Raw genomic sequence first — 20,733 nt, 5'->3', positions numbered from 1 at the left:
TTTTCGGTGGGGAGGGGGTTAATTTATAATTTTGATTGCATCAGGATTTAAGACTACAACATGACGATCACGCTCATCATGTAGATGACAATGATTTTTTTTTTTTGCCATTCAGAATTTTAACTGCCATTTTTTTCATTAAAAATGTATATTACTAAAATATAAAACTTGTTATATTTGTAAACAGTTGCATTGTTATTGTCACTAATTTATAAGGGTGGGATTTTAACTTATGCTCCAACCAATGAAATGACATAAGAAACAAATGGAGAAAAAATTAGTTTAAAAAGTTATTCTATGTCCTTTGTAGAGGATGCCAGGATTAAGCTTTTAAAAAATAGATATGAAAAGATATGTATAGGCAAAAACAACGTTTACATTTTTCATTTACCAATTTTTTTTTTTCAGGTTATTTTTAGCCAAACTTTGTACAAAGATGATTCTCAACTATGTAAGATATAACAATGATTTGATATACTACTGTACTCTATGGAATATGTGTGTAAAATGTCATTAAATTGGTATTCTTTACATTGCATCTGGTTTGCATATTAAAGTGTTCTTTGGGCAAACCATAATGAAAAAAAGAAGTGTAATAATGGGAGAATAACTTGGCAACATTTTCTAAAGAATATCTCACATTTATCTCATGTTGACAGGACCGGGCTAATATGGTCATAATTCCTGGTTCTAGTAAGAACTCTTGCTGCTGCATTTTGGACTAGCTGTAGTTTGTTTACTAAGCGTGCAGAACAACCACCCAATAAAGCAATACAATAATCTAAACCTTGAGGTCATAAATGCATGGATTAACATTTCTGCCGTTGACATTGAGAGCATAGGCCGTAATTTAGATATATTTTTGAGATGGAAAAATGCAGTTTTACAAATGCTAGAAACGTGGCTAAGGAAAGATTGCAATCAAATAGCACACCTAGGTTCCTAACTGATGAAGAAGAACTGACAGAGCAGCCATCAAGTCTTAGACAGTGTTCTAATACATGCAGAGTTTTTAGGTCCTATAATTAACTCCTCTTCCTCATCCAGTTTTGCATATTGACTATGCATTCCATTAGTTTTCAAATTGGTGTGTTTCATCGGGCCGTGAAGAAATATAGAGGGGAGTATCATCAGCATAAGAGTGAAAGTGAACATGTTTCCTGATGATATCTCCCAAGGGTAACATATAAAGCGTGACGAGTAGCAGCCCTGGTACTGAGCCTTGAGGTACTCCATACTGCACTTGTGATCGACATGATATCCCTTCATTCACTGCTAGAAATGATTAAAATCATCTCATCACTACAAATACTTGTTCTAACGTGCCAATGTCTTCAGGCATCCCCCTCCACAAATCCCAAACAAATGACACAGAAAGAGTTGTGCTGGTCAAACACTTAATGCCCTGGGTTTATTAAACATTTGTCATATACGTTTTTTCTTTTAATTATTCATTCTTCCAGGTGGGACTAAAAAAAACACCTCAAAGATAGATGATGCCATTGGAACGGGCATTCAGATTGTGGTACATACAAACAACAACTACGAGTAGCCTTGTGAGGTACCATCCTCTTCACAGAAGAGAGCTCATGCTGGCCCCACAGCACGGGTGCCATCATGAAGTCTTACAGGAAACACAATGTCCCTTTTTTGTTCGTTTTCCTTGTTTTCATATAAAGTGGAATGATGATGATAAAGAAACATACTGAGATGTCACTGTAGTCCTCTCCCTTATGAACTAATGTTACGCACAAATAACAGACTCGCTCCATAACACAGGGGACGTACAATCAGTCATCAAAAACAGAGGTAATAAAAAAATAATCCCACTTAAGTTTCACAAACCCCAAGTGAAAAAGGTTCTCTGATTCCAGAAAAAAGACTCAGAAATCATACAAAAGCAGCATTGATTTAAACAAACAAAAAAAATAAAATAAAATAGTGCTTGAGTGGGAGCAGCCACGAGAGAGAGACATAGACAGATGAACCCCTGCTGCTTTTTTTCCAACAAGAGATGTTCACATACAACTGCATTAGCCACACACACGCACACGCACACGCTTACACACACTGCACAGAAACCCAGGAGGTTACAGTGTATATATAAAAAAAGATTTTTTTTAGAATTTAAAGGGGGGAAAACAAAGAAACCTGTAAACACCTCACAATAAATAGATAAAACAGCAGGTTTTCCACCATGCATGTGACATACATTCAGATACAGTCTCACAAACACTTGAACATTCACAATCTCCAACACACACGCACACTACGAAAATCGCAGGGTTTTTTTTTTTCCGGATTTTTTTTTCCCAAGTGCAAAACATCACAAATGAACAATTTCTGTATTCAAGTAATGTTATATACAAGGGGGGTGGTATTACAAATATGTATGTACATAGAATATTTTCCATTTTTCATAATTTACAGATGTTGAGATCTTAACAGTAACAAAATTTTGGAAAAAGACGAAAACAAAAAAGATGAGCATTGCAATTAAGTCCCAACGGCTGCCACGGAAACAGCGTCGCTACGATGCATAGCACCTAAAGGAGACGCCCCGATTGAGAACGCTTGAGGGGGCGGGGCTACGTGACCTCCATGGCGACAGTGTTGTCTGTCAAACTGTTCAATGGAGGCTTCTCTTGATCGTGATTTTCCCTACAAGACAAATTCAATGAAATCAGCTTATTAGGAGACCTCGAATTCAAACGCTTACTTCAGTCTGACAAATCACCACTGAAGAATAAAAACAGCTACTGAAGAAACAAACGATAGTACTAGAGCTTACAGAGTGAACATGAAAGTGTTTGGAATCATTTTTATTCTTCTAATGCAATACAATCCATTTTGCAATCAGGATTAAGATCATGCTATACCTCATAGCCAACATATAGACTTAGAAGAAAAAAAAAATTCCGAAAAAACAAAACAAAAAGTAACTTAGTTTTTCCAAGTGAAACTGCAAAGGTTTGAAAATATTAATAATTGATATTTTGATTTGCTAAAGGTTACACTTGCCAACTGTTTAATTATGAAGATTAACTTCAAGTGAGTATAATATGACAATCAAATAAAAATCTGAAGAATCTGCATTTTGGTTGACCTATAATATTAAATATACACCAATACAATAATTTGTGTTTGTGTTTATGTTTGTGTTTTAAGTTATCAGACTGCTCTCGGAAGCCAAGGACTTCCAAACTATGGAAAAAATATTTTTTTGTGTATGTTCAGCAGAAGAAATTAACAAGTGGAGGGTGAGTAAATGAGTACATTTTCATTTTGGGGTGAACTTTCTCTTTAATACTTCTCTCTTGTAAATGACACGTGGTACTTTTAATTTCTGTTTAACCAGGAATATTCATTTGACGGCACACTGGTACTCACCTGGGCCCCATGTCGAGGGTAGTTGACCCTGGGGTGACTTTTGGGATGGGTCTGTTGGCGTTGGCAGCGAGTTTCAGGGCAGAGGCGGGAACAGTGAGCTGACGCTGCAGCTGGCGCACACTCAAGGTCCCTGCTGGTGAAGGGACGCTCACTCTCACGGCCCCGCCCATCAGCGCTTGACCAGGGGCGGGGCCAGACGTGCCGACGTGATGATTGGCCGAGGAGGTTCCATTGTTAGTGGTGGTGGCAGCAGGGGAGGGGGAAGAGGTGGAGGTAGGGGCGGCAGAAGGAAGGATGGAGGACACTGCAGAGCTCGTGTGATGTAAGCTCTTATAGACACCTGAGGAGTCAAACGATGAAAACTCATCAGAACAGAATTCACTGTATGGCGATACAGAACTATTAGTAATAGTGAAAGCATGTAGTTTGAAAAGACCAACCTGAGGCTGAGACGACTCCATTGACGCCAACTCCCTCCTCTTTGCTCTTGAGCGCCATCAGCTGGTCAGGAGTCATTAGTGCAGAGGCAGCAAACTGAGCACTGGCAGCATCTATCGTCTTTGACACCAAACTCTGAGATCGAAAACAAAAAAACACATCAGGATATTATACAACTGTAACAGCAGATCAGTAAAAGGAAATCGGTTCAGTTGTACAGACTTCATTCTCCTTGAAAACAGCATATTAAAGGATATTTTATTTGATCAACAGAGGTTGTGCTACATTATGGGTTTTGTCATTGGTGTGCCACCACACCTTGACCTTGTTACTGCTTTTATAATCTTTGTGGATATATGAAGGAAGCAGTACTACTCTATAGGTACTCAAGATTAACATGAGATTTAAGGGTCCTTAAACAGCAAAAGTATTTTGGGAACAAGACTTAAATGTCTTTGCCATTGCATTAGTAATCCAAAACAATGTGTCCTCAGACAATGAAGATAGACTGTATGCTCATGATTAATAACCAAAATAAGCCTTAAAACATTATCCCATGTATTACTAACAATGAGAACAAATCTTTCAATTGAAATTAGAAAGCACATCAACATCAATTCTTACTCAAGACACACAGCAACATGACGAAGCGAGGCACTAGTAAAGTTTCCAGGTTTAATGGACCCAGAAGGCTCACCTGGGGGTTGTTAGTGATGGCTGCGCTGCCGGCCTGCTGCTGGAGCTGAACCTGTTCAAGCTGCTGTTTCTGCATCAGTGCCAGCTGCTCCTGGTGTTGCTGGTACTGCTCCGTGGTGACCGCTGCAGGAGCACAGGGATAGGACATCACAAAGAGGGTTCATGTTAACTGCTCATTTCAAGATTTGCAAACATCACATTAGACCAACAAAAAATGCGTACATTTTCATAGGGGTACTCTGGAATAGAAAAGTCTTGTAAATGGTTTCCGACTCAGATGTGGTTTACAAACACCTTTGAAAGCAACTTATTAAAACTAGACAAAATATACATTTAGAGTGAGCTAGACTCAGTAAGTATTTGGCATCAGTGGACTCACCCGGTGTGGGAGGAGGGACGCGTGGTTTGGTGGAGGAGCCGGGGCCTCTCTGTGTCTGGAGCGTGCTGATGGGGCGGATGAGGAAGCCGCGGCGGGGTCTCCGGGCAGACCAGTGCTCAGGATTGTCGGGGTCGTCTGGCGGTGCCGTCCGAGGCTTGAAATGCCTCCAGCGACAGGCTTTGATATTGAGCAGGATTTGTGTGAGGTCTGGTGAGGTGGAGGAGGGGCCAGAGGTATCTGTGCTGGTGTGTGAGGTATCCGTGCTGGGCTGCTGGGTGGGAGACAACGATGGGAATGTGGGGGAATCTGGGTCCAGCCCATGATACACAGTATCGCATTCAGAGTAGGCTCGGTCCAATAAAACCCTACAAATGTGAGAGAATTCAGAAAATTATGTTGCACAGTGAGTTAATAACATGGGTTAAATATTTCAGAAATGCTTACATACAGGTAAAAAAAAAATTGTATAGCCTGAATGCACAGCAGGTCACTTTGGATAAAAGCGTCTGCCAAATGCATAATAGTATATGACACTGAATGAATCATGTGATATGCCAATAATTAAACAACATTTTTTATCACAAATAACTGCATAGTATTTGCTGAAGAATTTCGCTTTCGCAATTAAATCTCTTTAATAATAGTAATACAAATTGATAACTGCCATTATGTAAAATTATTCACAAAATTAACTGAAATGAATTTGTATTTGCACAGCAAATTGTCTAAATTAAAATCAATGTATTTGCCAAGATCAAATGAATTGAAGCATATAATTTTAATTGTAAAAAGTACTACAAATACATTTGCTAAAAAAATAAATAAAAAAAAACTAATCAAATTGCATATTTGTTTTTAAATGTTTTAATCATTTTAAAAGTTTTCAAATTGCTTATAATTTTTTTCATGATTATTTTACTTTATTTTATGTAAAGCACTTTGAATTACCATGGAGTACGAAATGTGCTATATAAATAAACTTGCCTTGCCTATTTCATGAAAACAAATCGAATTTACTTGCATTTCCCAACTAATTATAAAATATGTAATTATGGTCAAAGCAATTTAATATCTTAATTGGAGGACTTTTTTCCCCGCAGAAAATAAAACTTGTTAAGTTACCAATTTCAATATGCACAGTTAATTGCAAATATACTGAAATCACATTACTTGCTGTGCAAAGTCCGCAAACAAAAATTCAAATTTACTGAATAAAACCACAATTACTGGCATATCAAAAAACATTTGCAGAAAAAACCCAAATTAACAGCAGTTCCTGACTCACCTGCCCCCTCTGCCCACTCGTCGGCGTGCTAACCCCAGACACCGCCGTGGCACTGTGAGCGTGGTGAGAGAATAGCGATATCGCACATCTGCTAGCCCGCCCTCGACAGGGTCCGACCAGGGCCAACCGCCAACGGGTCCCGAACGCGCCTTTGACAAAACCATACAGAATCATTACTAATAACATCCAGCCTTGACTCACTCTAACTCATGCATATCAGGATGCTTCACAACGTACAGCATGATATTGACAGCCTGTTCTCCTCCTGAACCCAAACACACCATCCGGATCGTTCTCCTCCTCAACCTCTGAAGAGCCAGAGAGCATCTGAGGAAACAACAGAGAGTGTGAAGACGAGAGAAAGCAGAATATGATTCCCATGAACGTCTCGGTTACTGAACATGTGTACCTGTGAGTAGGGCTCATCGTCTGAGCTGGGAAAGTCATACTGATTGAGGTCTTTAGTGTTGAAGACTGCCGGGCCAGAATGGGACGAGCCTGCCAACGGCGATGGCTTGGCCTTCTTCTCATACTTCCGTTTCTGCCGCACAACATCTGGTTTATCCATCTACAGACAAACACAAGAAACAAACCAACATGAGGCGTATTCATTTTTTTTGCGCATGTGAACAAAACCAGGAATGCACAAAAATACTAATTAAATGAAACAATATTCTAATATAAAACACAGCACCTGTGTACTTGTATGTTTTGGCCAGACAAACGATGATAGGAGTGTGTGTACCTTGATCTTGTAGTCCCGGTCATGCTCTGTGTGTCTGTACTGGTTGCTGTTGGTGATTGGGATCAGAGGGATGACTGGTTTCTCCAGAGCTCTCTGAGCCAGAACCTCAGCCATCACCTCTCCTCCGAAATCAGCCATGCTGTTCCTACACACACACACACACACACACACACACACACACACCCCCCAATGAGCTTAAACGATACACACTCCTGTGCCAAACAACCCACAACAAATCAATTTCCATACATTTTCCCAGGTTTCTATAACTATTAAAATAATTAAATCTTGTTTTTATTTTTTAGGTGCACTAAAGCATTTTAGGCACTGCTACAACTGAATTGCTGAAAATGGGAATTTCCGAAATATCCATGACTTTACCAGGTCTGGACATCTGAGAAAGTAAAAGCCAATTAGATGGGAACTCCTATGACAAAATGCGTGATGTTCACCCGTACCTCTTCTCTACGATCTCCAGTGTGAGGTGCAGCAGCTCTCGTTTGCTCTTCTCTCGTCTCTTGATCATCTCTAGGATGGTGACGGCTCGGCTCAGGTCTCTGCGCAGCTTCAGCATCTTCTCATAAGAAGCTTCATCATTCTTACGATTCTGTGCATAAAGATAACGTGCAGTTTATTTCTCTTGTCATTACATAAGCGGAGCCAATTCGTAGCTGAGTGGTGCCCTCTTACCTTCCGGGTCTGCATCTTCTCCGTCCTGCGCCTGAAGGCCACGTATGGGTCACTGGTGCTGGAGCCGTCACGCTTCTCCTGTTTGACCACAGGAATGAGAGAACCGCTCTGACATGCTTTCCTCTTCCTGCTCCAGTACTCAAACACTTCCTTTATCAGCTCATCATCCTCCTTCAACAAGAGTTTGGCCTCCTGCAGAGACACCGGCTAAGAGAAAGAGAGAAAAAAAAAATTAAGATAACAGCCTAACAGACCTGGTCACATTTTCACCTGTCCTGCTGGCAGTTTTACTAGCCTCTCCTCAACTATGATAAACAGACATTTTTAACACTTTTTGTGATTATTAAAAATTGTTATAACTGAAGTTCACAACACAACTATGAGAATAAAACCACTGACAACCATTCACAAATCATTCAATATCAAAAGTGTGCACTGCATACAATAAATGTTGTTGGCGTAGATGCCAGTGTTAATTTTGACACAAAATTTTAATTTAGTTTTAGTCTTAGTCTTTTGACTATAATTCTTTTTAGTTTTAGTCAAGTTTTAGTCATCTGATTTGTTTTAATTTTAGTCTTATTTTAGTCGACTAAAATTGCTTGGTATTTTAGTCGACTAAAATTGCTTGGTATTTTAGTCGACTAAAATTGCTTGGTATTTTAGTCGACTAAAATTGCTTGGTATTTTAGTCGACTAAAATTGCTTGGTATTTTAGTCGACTAAAATTGCTTGGTATTTTAGTCGACTAAAATTGCTTGGTATTTTAGTCGACTAAAATTGCTTGGTATTTTAGTCGACTAAAATTGCTTGGTATTTTAGTCGACTAAAATAAGACTAAAATCAATAACAGATTTACTAGACAATTTTTTACAGCTGGTATAGGAAACAAACTTAACCAAAATATATAAAACACAAATTCAACTTTATTTCAACACAACTGTGTCTTTATTTTGATTCAAAAGCTTTTATGCAGCAACAAACACTGTCATGATAATGTAAACAATAACTAGCTGCCAATTGACCATCAATAAAAGAAAAATAACGTTAGGTCCAGGACCTTAAAGCTTACAGCTGAGCTGAACAATAAGTGCATACATTTAAAGTAAATATTTAATAAGTTGGGTGGATAAAAAAAGTAACAAGATTTTATAAGGTATTCATTTGTCTAGCAATATTGTATGTTTTAAATACTACAATATTGCTAGATTTGTATGTATAATGATAGGATGTGAACATTCATGTTTCACATGACTAATATAGAAATATTTGTGATATTGTCAACAAGTAGAACATTATAAAATATACTAAACATTAGTATTAATCAAATGTATTTATCATGATATTACGTATTAGTATTGTGCTCGCATCTAATTTGAAGAAGGGGCTATTTACAGTACTTTTCAGTTCGTAATATTTAATGCTACAACATCTACGCACTGCACTATTCCAATTTTGCTTAGCTCAATAAACAAAAGAACATCGTTGTGAAATTACATTTGAGAAAATGTCCGGGTGGCTCGTCTGTAAATGTCTTTTCAAATTGGTTGTGTTCTTGCCACGAACGAGCGCTCTGCGTGCTTTACACTTTGTTTTGTTTTGTTCGTCGTCAAACGTGAAGTGAGCTGTGGACATTTTATCGCTCTTTTAGACAGTAGGGACTTTAAGCAACAGCTGCGAATGGAACGGCTACAGCGACCGGAAGTTTGCCGTCACACCGCTGTAGCCAAGAACGTAAAAGTCACTAAGCAACGGTAAAACAGAACAGCGCAACGCAGCATTAATTCATTTATTGAGATCCAAAAAAATATATAATTTAAAAAAGCAAGAGAAGGATTGCTTTTGGCGTTAAATGACAATCTTTTGTCAGAAGAGGAGTTTTTAATATTGTATGATGTAAATAAGTCTAAAAACATAACATTTATTTACCTAACCTCTCACGTTGTAGCGACTCTGGCAAATCAGCTGTTCTCCCGTAGTAGACCGTTAAATTAGAACGTCACAAAGTAGCAGTTAAATTCGCGCAGGCGCAATACAATGCCAGAATGGCGTTGCCGTTCCACCAGAGGCTGTTGCTTAAAGTCCCTATCACCTCTTCGAATGCCGACTTCCCGGGAGCTCATAAAAACTGAAAACCTTCGCTTCACGTCTCAATAAGTCAGGCTCTGATTGGTTCTCTTCTCTCATGCAGTCTGTTCTGTTTTGCCGGTTCTTTTGCTCATTCCTCGCATCTCTCCCGTCTGCTGATTTGATTTTCGTCACAGTCTATTTTCGTCTCGTCCTTTATTCGTTGACGATAATGTCAATCAATTTAGTCATAGTTTTAGTCTCCATCAGTGCCTTCTATTTTAGTTTTCGTTTCGTTTTCGTCGGCAAAAATATATTCGTGACGAAAATAATGACGAAAATATTTAGTCAACGAAATTAACACTGGTAGATGCTAATATAACATTCAGGTCATGTCAAAGCATGTCAAATCAATTATGTTAGTCAGCTTGATTAACATAAATGTTCAATAGTTTGGAGTCAGTAAGATTTTGTTGAAAACTTTCATTTAGCAAGGGAAAATTAAATTGATCAAAAATGACAGTAAAAACTTTTGGTGAATATAGCTTTCATAAGAAAAAAAAACACCAATGAAAAATCTAAAAACGCATGCATTACAGTTTCCATAAAAATATTAAGCTGCACTGTTTTCAGCACTGATAAAAATAAAAATAAAAAGATTAAAAAAAAAAGAAAGACCCGAAGGATCATATGAAACTCAAGAGTAGTGTAATTACGCTGAAAAATAAGCAATGCCATAACTATAATTACATTATAATATTGTTAAAATACTAAAATTCGTTAAAATAATTTTAAATTACTACCGTGTCCTTGGTAAAGGACTTTAAACGTATAACTGAACCCAAACTTTTGAACAGTAGTTCAAGGCAGAATGTGGTGGTGACAGCAATGGTCATGAGTCATGATTCAGTTCAAACAAAAAGAGTCACAGGTCACCCCCTCTCGCTCTATTTGAATAAACATTCATGAGGCTGACAACAGATCAGAAAGGATTAATAACTGCTCATCAGTTGTCCTGGTCCATACATCAGTCTATGACTAATCTTAAACGCTACATAGCTATAAATTTATCCATAAACCAGCTGCAGAACAGAACAGAAACACACCAGTGCAGGCTAGGAAACTCTTCATTCATTTAAACATATACTTATTTAATATACTTAGTACCAAGCAAAACATGTTACTGCTACACCCTTATCTGAGAATGTTATCAAGTCAAAGCAGTCTTCAAGTCTAAACTGCAAAGCATAGCACTAGCAAAGCCACGGTCACGGGTTCAACTTCAAGGGAATGCATAGACTGATAAAACGTATACCTTCAATGCAATGCAAGTTGCTTTGGATAAAACCATCTGTCAAATGAACAAACGTGCAAATGTAAAAATGAATTTTTTGAATATATATAAAGCTACCTGCTATTTATACTCTATTATTGTTTTTACAGAGCAATCATTAAATAAAATCCACTAGAGATGCACCGATCGACTGGCCTGGGACCGTTGTGACATCACAGCTATGCTCACATCTGCATGCAAATATATCATCGACATGCAAGTTCTTCACTGTGAGTGAAGAAAACACAGAGTTCGCAATTTATAATATGTGTAGGTTCAAAGTAAACCATGGGGGAATCACCAGCTCGATTAATGCTTGTCTGGGCCAAGAGAGATCATTTTACTTGCCTGACAGGAAAAGAAGCCTGATTAAAAAAATGTAATCAATTGGCAAAAATAACTAGAGAAGCACTGAAACTTGGCCAACAAGATTTTTAGCAGAAGAATGATTTTACTGCATTCAGTGTAAACGGAGACTGATGATGGATTTATGTCATGCCAGATATGGCTCACATAGCCTGTGTGTGTGTGTGTGTGTGTGTCATGTGCAGAAATCAAAACAAATGAGCGCAACAGCACATGCATACTGTCGGTGTTAGAAAAAATATATATTTGTATTATATAGATAAGCAACATGACACAACCAAGATGTTTTCCTGAATATCAGCATGACTGCAATGTGACGCTGATTTTATACAGAAGTAGCTCAATAAACAAGTTAGAAGTGGCTTACATTTTAAAACACAATATCGACTGCTTTTGTTCAATTTCACTGACGAAAATCATTCCAATTAAAGCCGGAGCAGAACTGTTGTATCCGAGCTACACAGGTCATTTAGTAACTGTTTTGTTACTAAATGAATCCAAGTTTCAGACCGAATCGAGTGTGTCAATGATTCAGAGAACCATTCATTAAGATTTGAATGAATCGTCTGAATAAATGACTCACTCATTAAAACAGCCATGTGTCACCACCTACTGGTGGTTTGGTTTCATATTTAAAAGTATCATTGCATTTTCCCCAACATTTCTTATTTTTATGCAAAAAAAAGTACTTAAAACATTAAACTTAAAACTACTTATTAATCTACAATTTTGCAGTGCAAATTCATTTATGGCACCTCTCAGCTTCATTAAACAGTCTTTGTAAAGGCATCTAACACCACTTCAGCTGCAGCTGATGTTTCCCCTGCAGTGGAAAGAAAGTTTGTTGATTTAAGCTGAATCGTAGCAACTGCACAGCGTCTTATTCTAGCTAAATTAATTGAAATTTGATGTGAAAGCTCAGTTAAAATAATTTTTTGCATTAAAAAAAAAAGTTTTTGTTTGTATATGCATGTCAATTATAGTTCTTAGAACGAAAATCGAAATCAGCAAAAATCGGTATCGGGAGGTCACACTGGCAAAAAAAATAAAATAAAAATATTCGGAATTAGCCACGAAAATTGCAACCGGTGCATCTCTAAAATCCACCTTACCAGTACAGATCAGCACAACAACCATTAAAAAAAACCAAGCTCAACCATGTTTAAAATCCAATTCTTCTGACTATTCCCAATCGTGCCCGTCTCTGGTACCTGCTGTCCGCTGCCTTTCTCCAGCCGGTCGATCATCTCTTCAAACTGCAGGGCTCCCACATCCATCTTCTTCTTCAGTTTATTTACAAATGTCTCGTCCTCAGAGTCCAGGTCATAATCCGGCTGTTCTGTGTCAAGACTGAATGCTGTACGTCAAAAGACCAGTGTGGGGAGCACAAAAAAACAAAACAAAAACCGTTAGAACTGTTTCGCTGTGAACCAAAACCACGATAAACCAAGTTTCACAGCAGGCTACAAACCATGTAGAGTCATTATAGGTGCAACACGCGATTTCTGTGACTATTGCAACACCAAATTGGTTTGAGCGGACATTGCAACACTGACACCAATTACATGAGTTTGGGGCTATCTGTTTGTCTGACCCATCAACATGGTTTAGGATGTTAGACTTGTAAATAGCATCTTTCTCCATTAACAACCATTCAAATGTATCTGTATACCAGTCACAGCTCAGTAATGTCAATTGTAAAAGGCATGAAGGACACCTCAAGTCCTCAATCTGAATGAGATGCATGATCTGGATGAAGGCAGAATGACTCACGCTGTATGTGAATGAGCTGTTTGGGCATCCTGAAGTCCCCCGGATAGAGGGACTCATAGTAAGCGATGTTGCTCTCAGCCTCTGGGACGGGAATCACCATGTTGTCCCTCTTCTCCCCGTACACCTGCTGAGCAGAGATGGCCCGCTGGAGATGGTGTTCCTACACACACACACACACACACACACACACACACAGATTAAGTTCAATTATAACGAATCGAGTGCTAGTTTGTGTGGGCTTTGGGTGGATGTGAGAAGTAGCAGTCTAAAAGGGGGAAGACGCTTTAATATGCAAACTGTCAAACATCACAGTTCATTGTCAGCACAATAAATAAGCTCCTACTTCTAAAAACGTCAAAACCGATACAGACTGTACTAAATGACTTCTGCGACTGAAGCCTAGCTGACAACAAGCAAACTCCTGACACAGCAGAACCGGATCGGTCGGATGCAAACCCAACCAAAACACTGGCACAAACAATTACACGTGCTCCTAAAACAATCCCAGACGGCAGACACTGACCTCTATTTTACTGCATGTAAACATGGGGTAATGTACATAAAACATGGATTGTTATAATGATGTGAACTGTAATGAAAGCCTCATCACAGACTTATTATCATCCAGCATTAAAAATCCACAGATCAACACTAATGTTGGTCCCTGAAGTATAAAAACCCCACCAAAGCATCATTTGACAGGCCGTGGTCACTCCGACCCCCAGAGACCACGTTATTAGCATGTCATAAGACTCTTTAGAGTGGGACGGGGGCATCTTTACTCCAGCGTCTCACACACAAACACCAGAGAGAGTATTGCTCCACACCTGTCCCAGAAAGCTGAAAGTATTTTCACACCAACGCTTCTAGACAGACATGTTTACTGCATTTACCCTCGCACATCTGCACACATTATCAGAGCTGCATTCACTCCGACTCATTTTAGAAATGCTTTACAATCACAGATATGTGAAACAAGCACAATTTAGTTTAAAACACAGATTTGTGTTTATGCATTCAAATCACAAAGGAAAAACAGATACAGAAATACACAGGAAAAAAAAAAATCAATAATTTAATTTGAATGGATCTCAACTATAAGACAACCTTAGTAGCTGCAAAAAAACAAAACACAAAAACACCCAGAAGACTGTATTTCATGAGATATGTGCACAATGTTTGCTTGAATGATGTGGATGTACAGATGAAATGCAGGCAGCTGTCAAGAGCTCCGGTTGTCAGTGTTGAGAAAACAAACAAGGCCTCGTGCGCCCCTGCACCGGTCAAACGCATCACTGCATACACCCAAACAGACTGGTAGGGCCAGATAGGCTTCCTCTGTCAATTCAGATATGCATTCTCTAATGCCATTCACAAGGCACATAAATGTAATGCTTTTCATTTAGTACCTTTATTAGATAAACATCCGATTAAAAATAAATAAACTAATGCTTCAATTGACATGACATCTATTCTCAGTGAACCTTAAGGCTATTTTAAAAAAATAAAAAAAATGAGATTTTGGACCATTCAAATATGAGAACACTGCACACAGATTGTTTTTCTGAGTGTTAATTGGTGATCGCTGTATATGTGAGGGAGCAGAGGGCGCCCCCTCATGTCAGCCCGCTGTACTGCACCCACACGGAGCCACAAGATAATCAACAAAATGGTGGCGTTACCCGTGGTCACGTGACTCCTTTGTACTCCGTAAACCGTCTAGAGACAAAAATACTGCGTAATAATTACATCCGAGATTATATTAGTAGAGTAAAACCTCTAACGTTTGGGCCCAAAATACTAAACCTCGTCCGTCTCGGACGGTCGCGACATATTTGACGCTTTTCTGCAGGAGAAATGGCGGCCATTTTGTGTACACTGGCGCAGAGAAGCAAGGGACGCGCCTCTGACAATAAAACTGAAATTGTCTTCAAAATACATGACTCTAAGCAATAAAACGTACCGATTCCTCCTCTTTCTCCATCCCTGTGGGCATCTGTGGCACTGCCCGGTTAATAGACGCATATTCGTGCAGGTCGGGCAGGTCCTCGCAACGGAAGACGGGGAGAGGCTTGGAAGCGTCCAGCGCTCGCGCCCGAAACGACAGTTTACTCATTTTTCTTTATAATTCGAGATGCAGCATAAATGTATCCGATCCCCTAATGTTCCCTACTGGTCCGATTAAAGTTCTCATGGATGATGCCGGTTCGGTGTCCAGCAGTGCACGGGTCGCTCGGTGGAGGTGGCGGGGCGAGCGGAAGCGCAAGGCCGGGTGTGGGTCGCTCTCTCTCGGTGTGTGTCTCCAGCGCGCTCCGGTCCCTGATTCCAGGCTCAGTGCGCCATGGCCAACATGGCGGACATTAAAAACACACTTTAACGGTCCGCTCGTGTTCAGCGGCCCAACCCCCCGATCCCAGATCAGCCATTCCCACATGGGTTTACGACGCATGCGCGCGTGAAAACCACTCCCATACCTTCAGCAGAGCGCGCCTCTTCAAAAACACGAGTCTTTTCCATGGTCTTTTCACCAAAGGTATACAATATAACCGATATGGGAAGAATGACGACAAAGACGCTCGTTCTTAAATAATCAACGTTACTATTTGGCTTTCCAAGTGCTTTTCTGCTAAATCCTTCACAGCACAAGGCAAAAGCAGATGACCCAATGACAGATGAGCTGCTTTTCCTGTCAAATTAATTTCTTATAGAAATATGCATAAGTTTCAAATCAATGTAACATTTGAACAGTAACATCGAAATTAAATATAACTAATTTCCAATTTGCAAAATGCTTGAAGGACTGCTTTTAAAATATGTATATCCATCACCCAGTAAAAAAAAAAATATATATATATATATTTTTTTTTTTGGAAATTGCAGTGAAAACCTATTAAATGAAAACATATTGTAAAATGTATAGTATATTTTTTAATGCCGTGTCAGCATCCAAGAGTATTTTGCTGATGGACAGTAACACTGAACCGAGCTCTCTTCTGCGAAGTTCACCTCGAAGTTCCTCCTGCTCCTGAACAAACAAATGCAAATCGCAGTTTGAACAAACAAAAAGATGTGAAAGAGCCCAATTCAACACCACGGTGTTGTGGTGTTCACGCTCGCGCAGAGAAAGGCGTCTCAAAACACTAGTCTTCTCAAAGACTTACTGTTTGTCAATTTTATTTGGGTAACACACATATTCCGAATGCCTTTGGCAGAATTCGAATGAGCCATTTTAATCTAGATTAATTTCAAGATCACAGTGAGATTAATCTAGATTAAAAAAATTAATCTATGCCCACCTCTAATTTTAAGTAATATCACATTTGATATCCAAACTATCAAGTTATTCAATCATCCTTCTGAAGTGAGATTACTTTTCTAGGTGAACGTCTAATTTGTGTTACTGATCTAAAGTCATTTCACTTCAGTGTAACCTATTTAAAGGTCCCATGGCAAGAAAATTTCACTTTATGAGGATTTTTTACTTTAATATGAGTTTCCCTAGCCTATCTATGGTCCCCCAGTTGCTAGAAATGTCGATAGGTGTAAACCAAGCCCTGGGTCATTTTGGAATCTTCCCCGTATGTCGTCATAAGAGGAAAGGTTACCTCCCCTTTCTCTGCTTTGCCCTCCTCGAGAATTTTGAGAAAATGTATTCCCCTTTTTTTTACATTCAGCTGCAATGTGGATATGGATTCGACAGCACAGCTAGAAATCGCGAGTAACAGTGTTCATTAATGCCTGATCTGTGATCAGTGATTTCTGATGTGTAGCTAAATTATTCAAGTTCACACAGACTTTTTCTAAATCGTTTTAATACGGTTTATGCATCAGTGAATCCAGCCAGTGATTAAACAATCAACTTCACGTCGTTTCTCTTAGTAGCATGAAACAAATCTGTAATTTATATTGTGATTAACTACAGAGAGCGATCAAAGAACTCTCCCTTTATTTTGTTCGGAGCGGTCACACATCGCGAGTATATCTGCTCACTTGCCCAAACTGCCGTTATAATGAATGATGCTGTTATGCTACACATCGAAGCTCTTACTGTATTCATGTCAATGTTGTGTTTGCTTTTAGTTGTGGTGAAAGCATTTTGTGAGAGAAAATGTGTTGCAATAATGACGAGATCACTGCATTCACGCGATAAACAGACTCTTGTCTACTAGGGATGCACCGGTTGATCGGCCATAAACCTGAACTGGATGGTTTTTGCTTAAAATACGCGATCAGCAATCGGCCGTTTTTTGGCCTTTTTTTTTTTAGCCTGCGTGCACAGACTACATTGTAATCATTCACTATGTCATGTGTGTGAAGTATTTCGAAATCTGTGCACAGGACAAGGGCAGCCGTTCAGCACTGGAATTGCAGAGCTACACATCTGAAGCACAGATAGCAAGAAGTGAACAGCCGTTGTTGTACTGGCGCTCAAATAAGAGCCTTTCCTGCTCACTGAAGCTGCATGAGCCTATCTGTACCTGTCCGTGCCCTGTGAAGGGATGTTCAGCTCAACTTCTCGCGTTTAGCGTTTATAAAAGTGCATCATTCCAAAATGTTAAACAATGTTGGTGCGAATAAAACAAAGATGCAAAGTGTTTCATTCATCCAATAAAAAAAAAATTAGGGTAATGATTCACATCTATATTTTTAACTTGAGACAATAGTTATTTATTTTTCATTGGCTCAAGTTAAAAAAAATGTGAATCATTACCCTAATTTTTTTTTTTATTGGATGAATGAAACACTTTGCATCTTTGTTTTATTCGCACCAACATTGTTTAACATTTTGGAATGATGTATTTATATAACATACTTATTTTTAATAAAAAACATCTTATTGAATGTGTGTTGATTGTGTTGTTTGGACTGTAGAACTATGCAGTTATTGCCTTTCATTTCACATGGTTACAGTTAATCTTTTAACACAAGGGCAGTTCTATGTAGTTTCGACCCAATTCAAAAACAAAAGCTAAATGCTGATGTCTGTACCATCTATGTTTGTATTGAATGTAGGCTACTTACTGTGCATGTACTGCCGTTAATTTCAGATGGTTAAGGATATTGTTTTCAATAGCCAGTTTGGCCGATTAAAAACCAAACAGACATCTTGTTTATGCATACTTTCCTTCTTTCTTGTTTGTTTCTTAAAGATTAAAAAATAAATAAATAAAAAATAATAATAATAATAAAAAAATCTGCCAGTTTGCTTGTAAAAACTCGGTATCAGCCATGAATAATCATGATCGTGTATCCCTAATGTCTACTCAATGCTTCATGTGATGGGAAAAGAACGAAATAATACTATAAATCAACACTTCCACGATTCATTAATCTCAACAGCTGTAATAGAAAAAAAAAACGTAGTAAAAGTTTTTGAGAGGGGTTCCACGTGTAATATGCATTTCGAATGCAAAGATGTCAGCCAATCACAATCGTTTACGAGTCTCACAGCAGACACGCCCCTTCAATCAGAGCATTCAAGCCAGAGAGATAAAATCAGGATAAACATGCCTTTTATTCCTAAATTGTTAATGTAAAAATCTTACTAACAATATGAGTATATCTCAGGAAACATAAAAAAAAAACATTACAAAAAAAGGAAAATGATCCACATCATGGGACCTTTAACTAGCAATATTCCTTTAATAAGTTCCAACAATGATTTGACAGCTGCATAAATGTTAAATTACTTCTATCAATAGGTTAGGCATATGTATGTTTAAGTTTGTAGCACTATGGCCCTGTGAGGCACAATAGCACAGATGCCGTTATCACAGTAACATTAGGGAAGCATTGCAGCTTGAATCAAGCTTGGTCAAAGATGACAAAGCCAAAATTTCCCTTTAAAAGGAGATTTCTCCCCAGCTTTATCTTAATGATGTCACAGCACAATCTCAAACACTAGAACCAAAGAGACAAGTGCCTCATGGCGGTAATGAGATGTCCACAAGATCACGTTTCACTGCAAAAACATTCACCATTCCCCTTCTGTCTGCTAAAGCAGTCATCTATACTTTCTCTTTCATACATCAGTGCACTTACATCATAAAACCACAATACATTAAGCACAAAAAAAAATTCAGATTTAAGTGTGCAAAAAATAAATAAAAAAAATGCATTAAGAACATATGATGTAATCGCATGTGTTTAAGGGCGTATTTTCTTATATGCATTGTCTAAGATAAAGCACCCAAGATATGATCTAGTGCAAGTGTGGGTTTACCTCTGCTCCCAGAAGACCCACACCCCTGTGCCCGTCAGACCCTCCAGAGGGGTAACGATCCGTCCGTCACCGTCCATCCCTGTCACACACATGAACATAAACATGAACACTGACCATGACCACTCTCTTGACCTCAAGGGTGAAGGTGCTGGCATATCTCTAGGACAACAGCCAAATTATGACATAAGTGCAAATGCACACAGCTTTCTTGTACCAACAAAGAGGTGCATCATTGCTGCCTGTTGTTTCCTACGTTGAATTCATAAAAGACAGATCTGCAATAGCGCCACCATGTTAAAACACTGAACAATAACGCATTTTCGCTCGCTTTGCACAAATCCGTTTGACCGTTCACAATTATGTAACTGCGATCCGGATTCTCAGTAAAGAACAACGGACGCTCATGAAGCTCTCGAAGCGGAAGAGCATATAAAGCTGCTCCTGTTTTGGCTAACTACGGGGAAGAAAAAAAACATATAACGCTATATATATATATATATCTCTCTGACAGGACAATAAACGAGTCGTGGCAAGCTCTTAAAGAGGCTGACACGTAGACTCGCAGTTAATGTGCGGAGATGATGCGGTCATCCGCAGTCAAAGCCTTCTGCAGATATTTAACCTGCGCGAAAGTGCACCTTCGGCTTTGTTTAACCCCAAACAGCTCGCGAGGGATCACACAATTTCGACATTTTATCAAAGTGTGTCATTATCGAGGCAGAGCTTATTTAGGAAGATATTTTGAGTTTATTTTCCGGACTGATGTGGCATAATGATGTTGGGAATATGCTGACGCTCGCCTGCCAAGTTCACAGTTGGACTCGCTCATTCAGCAAACCTTTATGTTATCAAAACATTAATCGATCAATCCACTTTAAAAACGGGAAACAGGCAGATAGTCGGGACTTACCAGCTCTAGATCCATTGATCTCCGCGGGGCTGTCCTGAATTTGCCACATTTCAGTGGTTTAGACGGCGTAACTGTGTAACGCATCTAGGTGGTGTTTGGCAAACAAACGGCACAGTCGTCAGACATACTGTCTCTCCCGCGCGCGCGCCCTCACTCACTCACTCACTCACTCTCTCTCTCTCTCTCTCTCTCTCTCTCTCTCTCTCTCTCTCTCTCTCTCTCTCTCTCTCTCTCTCTCTCTCTCTCTCTCTCTCTCTCTCTCTCTCTCTCTCTCTCTCTCGCCTTTTGCCTTCCGTTCGACACAGCGATTAGAGAATCTCCTCGGTTAAATGAAGACAACGCAACCCAGTTAAAAGATTGAGCGGGTAAATAAAGAAGTTACTTGCGTCAGATTGTGCTGTAAGCAGACCATGGGGACAGTCTGAGACTGCCACAGGG

General features: G+C 39.1%; 1 protein-coding gene across 3 annotated transcripts; it reads right to left on the bottom strand.

Annotated features, from left to right (window-relative positions):
• Positions 1–1,383: 1,383 nt before the first annotated feature.
• Positions 1,384–20,459, bottom strand: LOC113114151 (enhancer of polycomb homolog 1-like). 3 transcript variants are annotated; one of them, XM_026280957.1, is made up of 16 exons: positions 20,296–20,459; positions 19,386–19,464; positions 13,163–13,322; positions 12,601–12,746; positions 11,006–11,041; positions 7,624–7,830; positions 7,392–7,540; positions 6,934–7,078; positions 6,598–6,756; positions 6,426–6,515; positions 6,189–6,337; positions 4,904–5,268; positions 4,526–4,647; positions 3,831–3,963; positions 3,391–3,730; positions 1,384–2,661 (listed from the first exon to the last, which is right to left on the bottom strand). In XM_026280957.1, exons 3-16 carry the CDS (start codon positions 13,260–13,262, stop codon positions 2,589–2,591), a joined length of 2,214 nt encoding a protein of 737 aa, XP_026136742.1. In that variant the 5' UTR covers positions 13,263–13,322; positions 19,386–19,464; positions 20,296–20,459; the 3' UTR covers positions 1,384–2,588. The 3 variants fall into 3 exon arrangements, with proteins under 3 accessions (XP_026136742.1, XP_026136725.1, XP_026136734.1); XM_026280940.1 differs by lacking the exons at positions 19,386–19,464; positions 20,296–20,459 and adding an exon at positions 15,126–15,602; XM_026280949.1 differs by lacking the exons at positions 11,006–11,041; positions 19,386–19,464; positions 20,296–20,459 and adding an exon at positions 15,126–15,600.
• Between the last annotated feature and the right edge of the window lie 274 nt (positions 20,460–20,733).

This window comes from Carassius auratus, chromosome 2 (assembly GCF_003368295.1).
Source record: "Carassius auratus strain Wakin chromosome 2, ASM336829v1, whole genome shotgun sequence".
In the NCBI taxonomy this organism is placed as follows: Eukaryota; Metazoa; Chordata; class Actinopteri; order Cypriniformes; family Cyprinidae; genus Carassius; species Carassius auratus.
This window is presented reverse-complemented; position numbering and strand designations above follow the sequence as displayed.

Excerpts from the sequence above, each read along its gene's own strand:
- LOC113114151 (XM_026280940.1), bottom strand. The coding sequence starts at position 15,278 with ATGAGTAAACTGTCGTTTCGGGCGCGAGCGCTGGACGCTTCCAAGCCT. Across the intron at positions 7,541-7,623 it reads AGAAGATGCAGACCCGGAAG|AATCGTAAGAATGATGAAGC; the intron begins GTAAGAGGGCAC and ends CTTTATGCACAG. Across the intron at positions 6,516-6,597 it reads ACGATGAGCCCTACTCACAG|ATGCTCTCTGGCTCTTCAGA; the intron begins GTACACATGTTC and ends TTGTTTCCTCAG.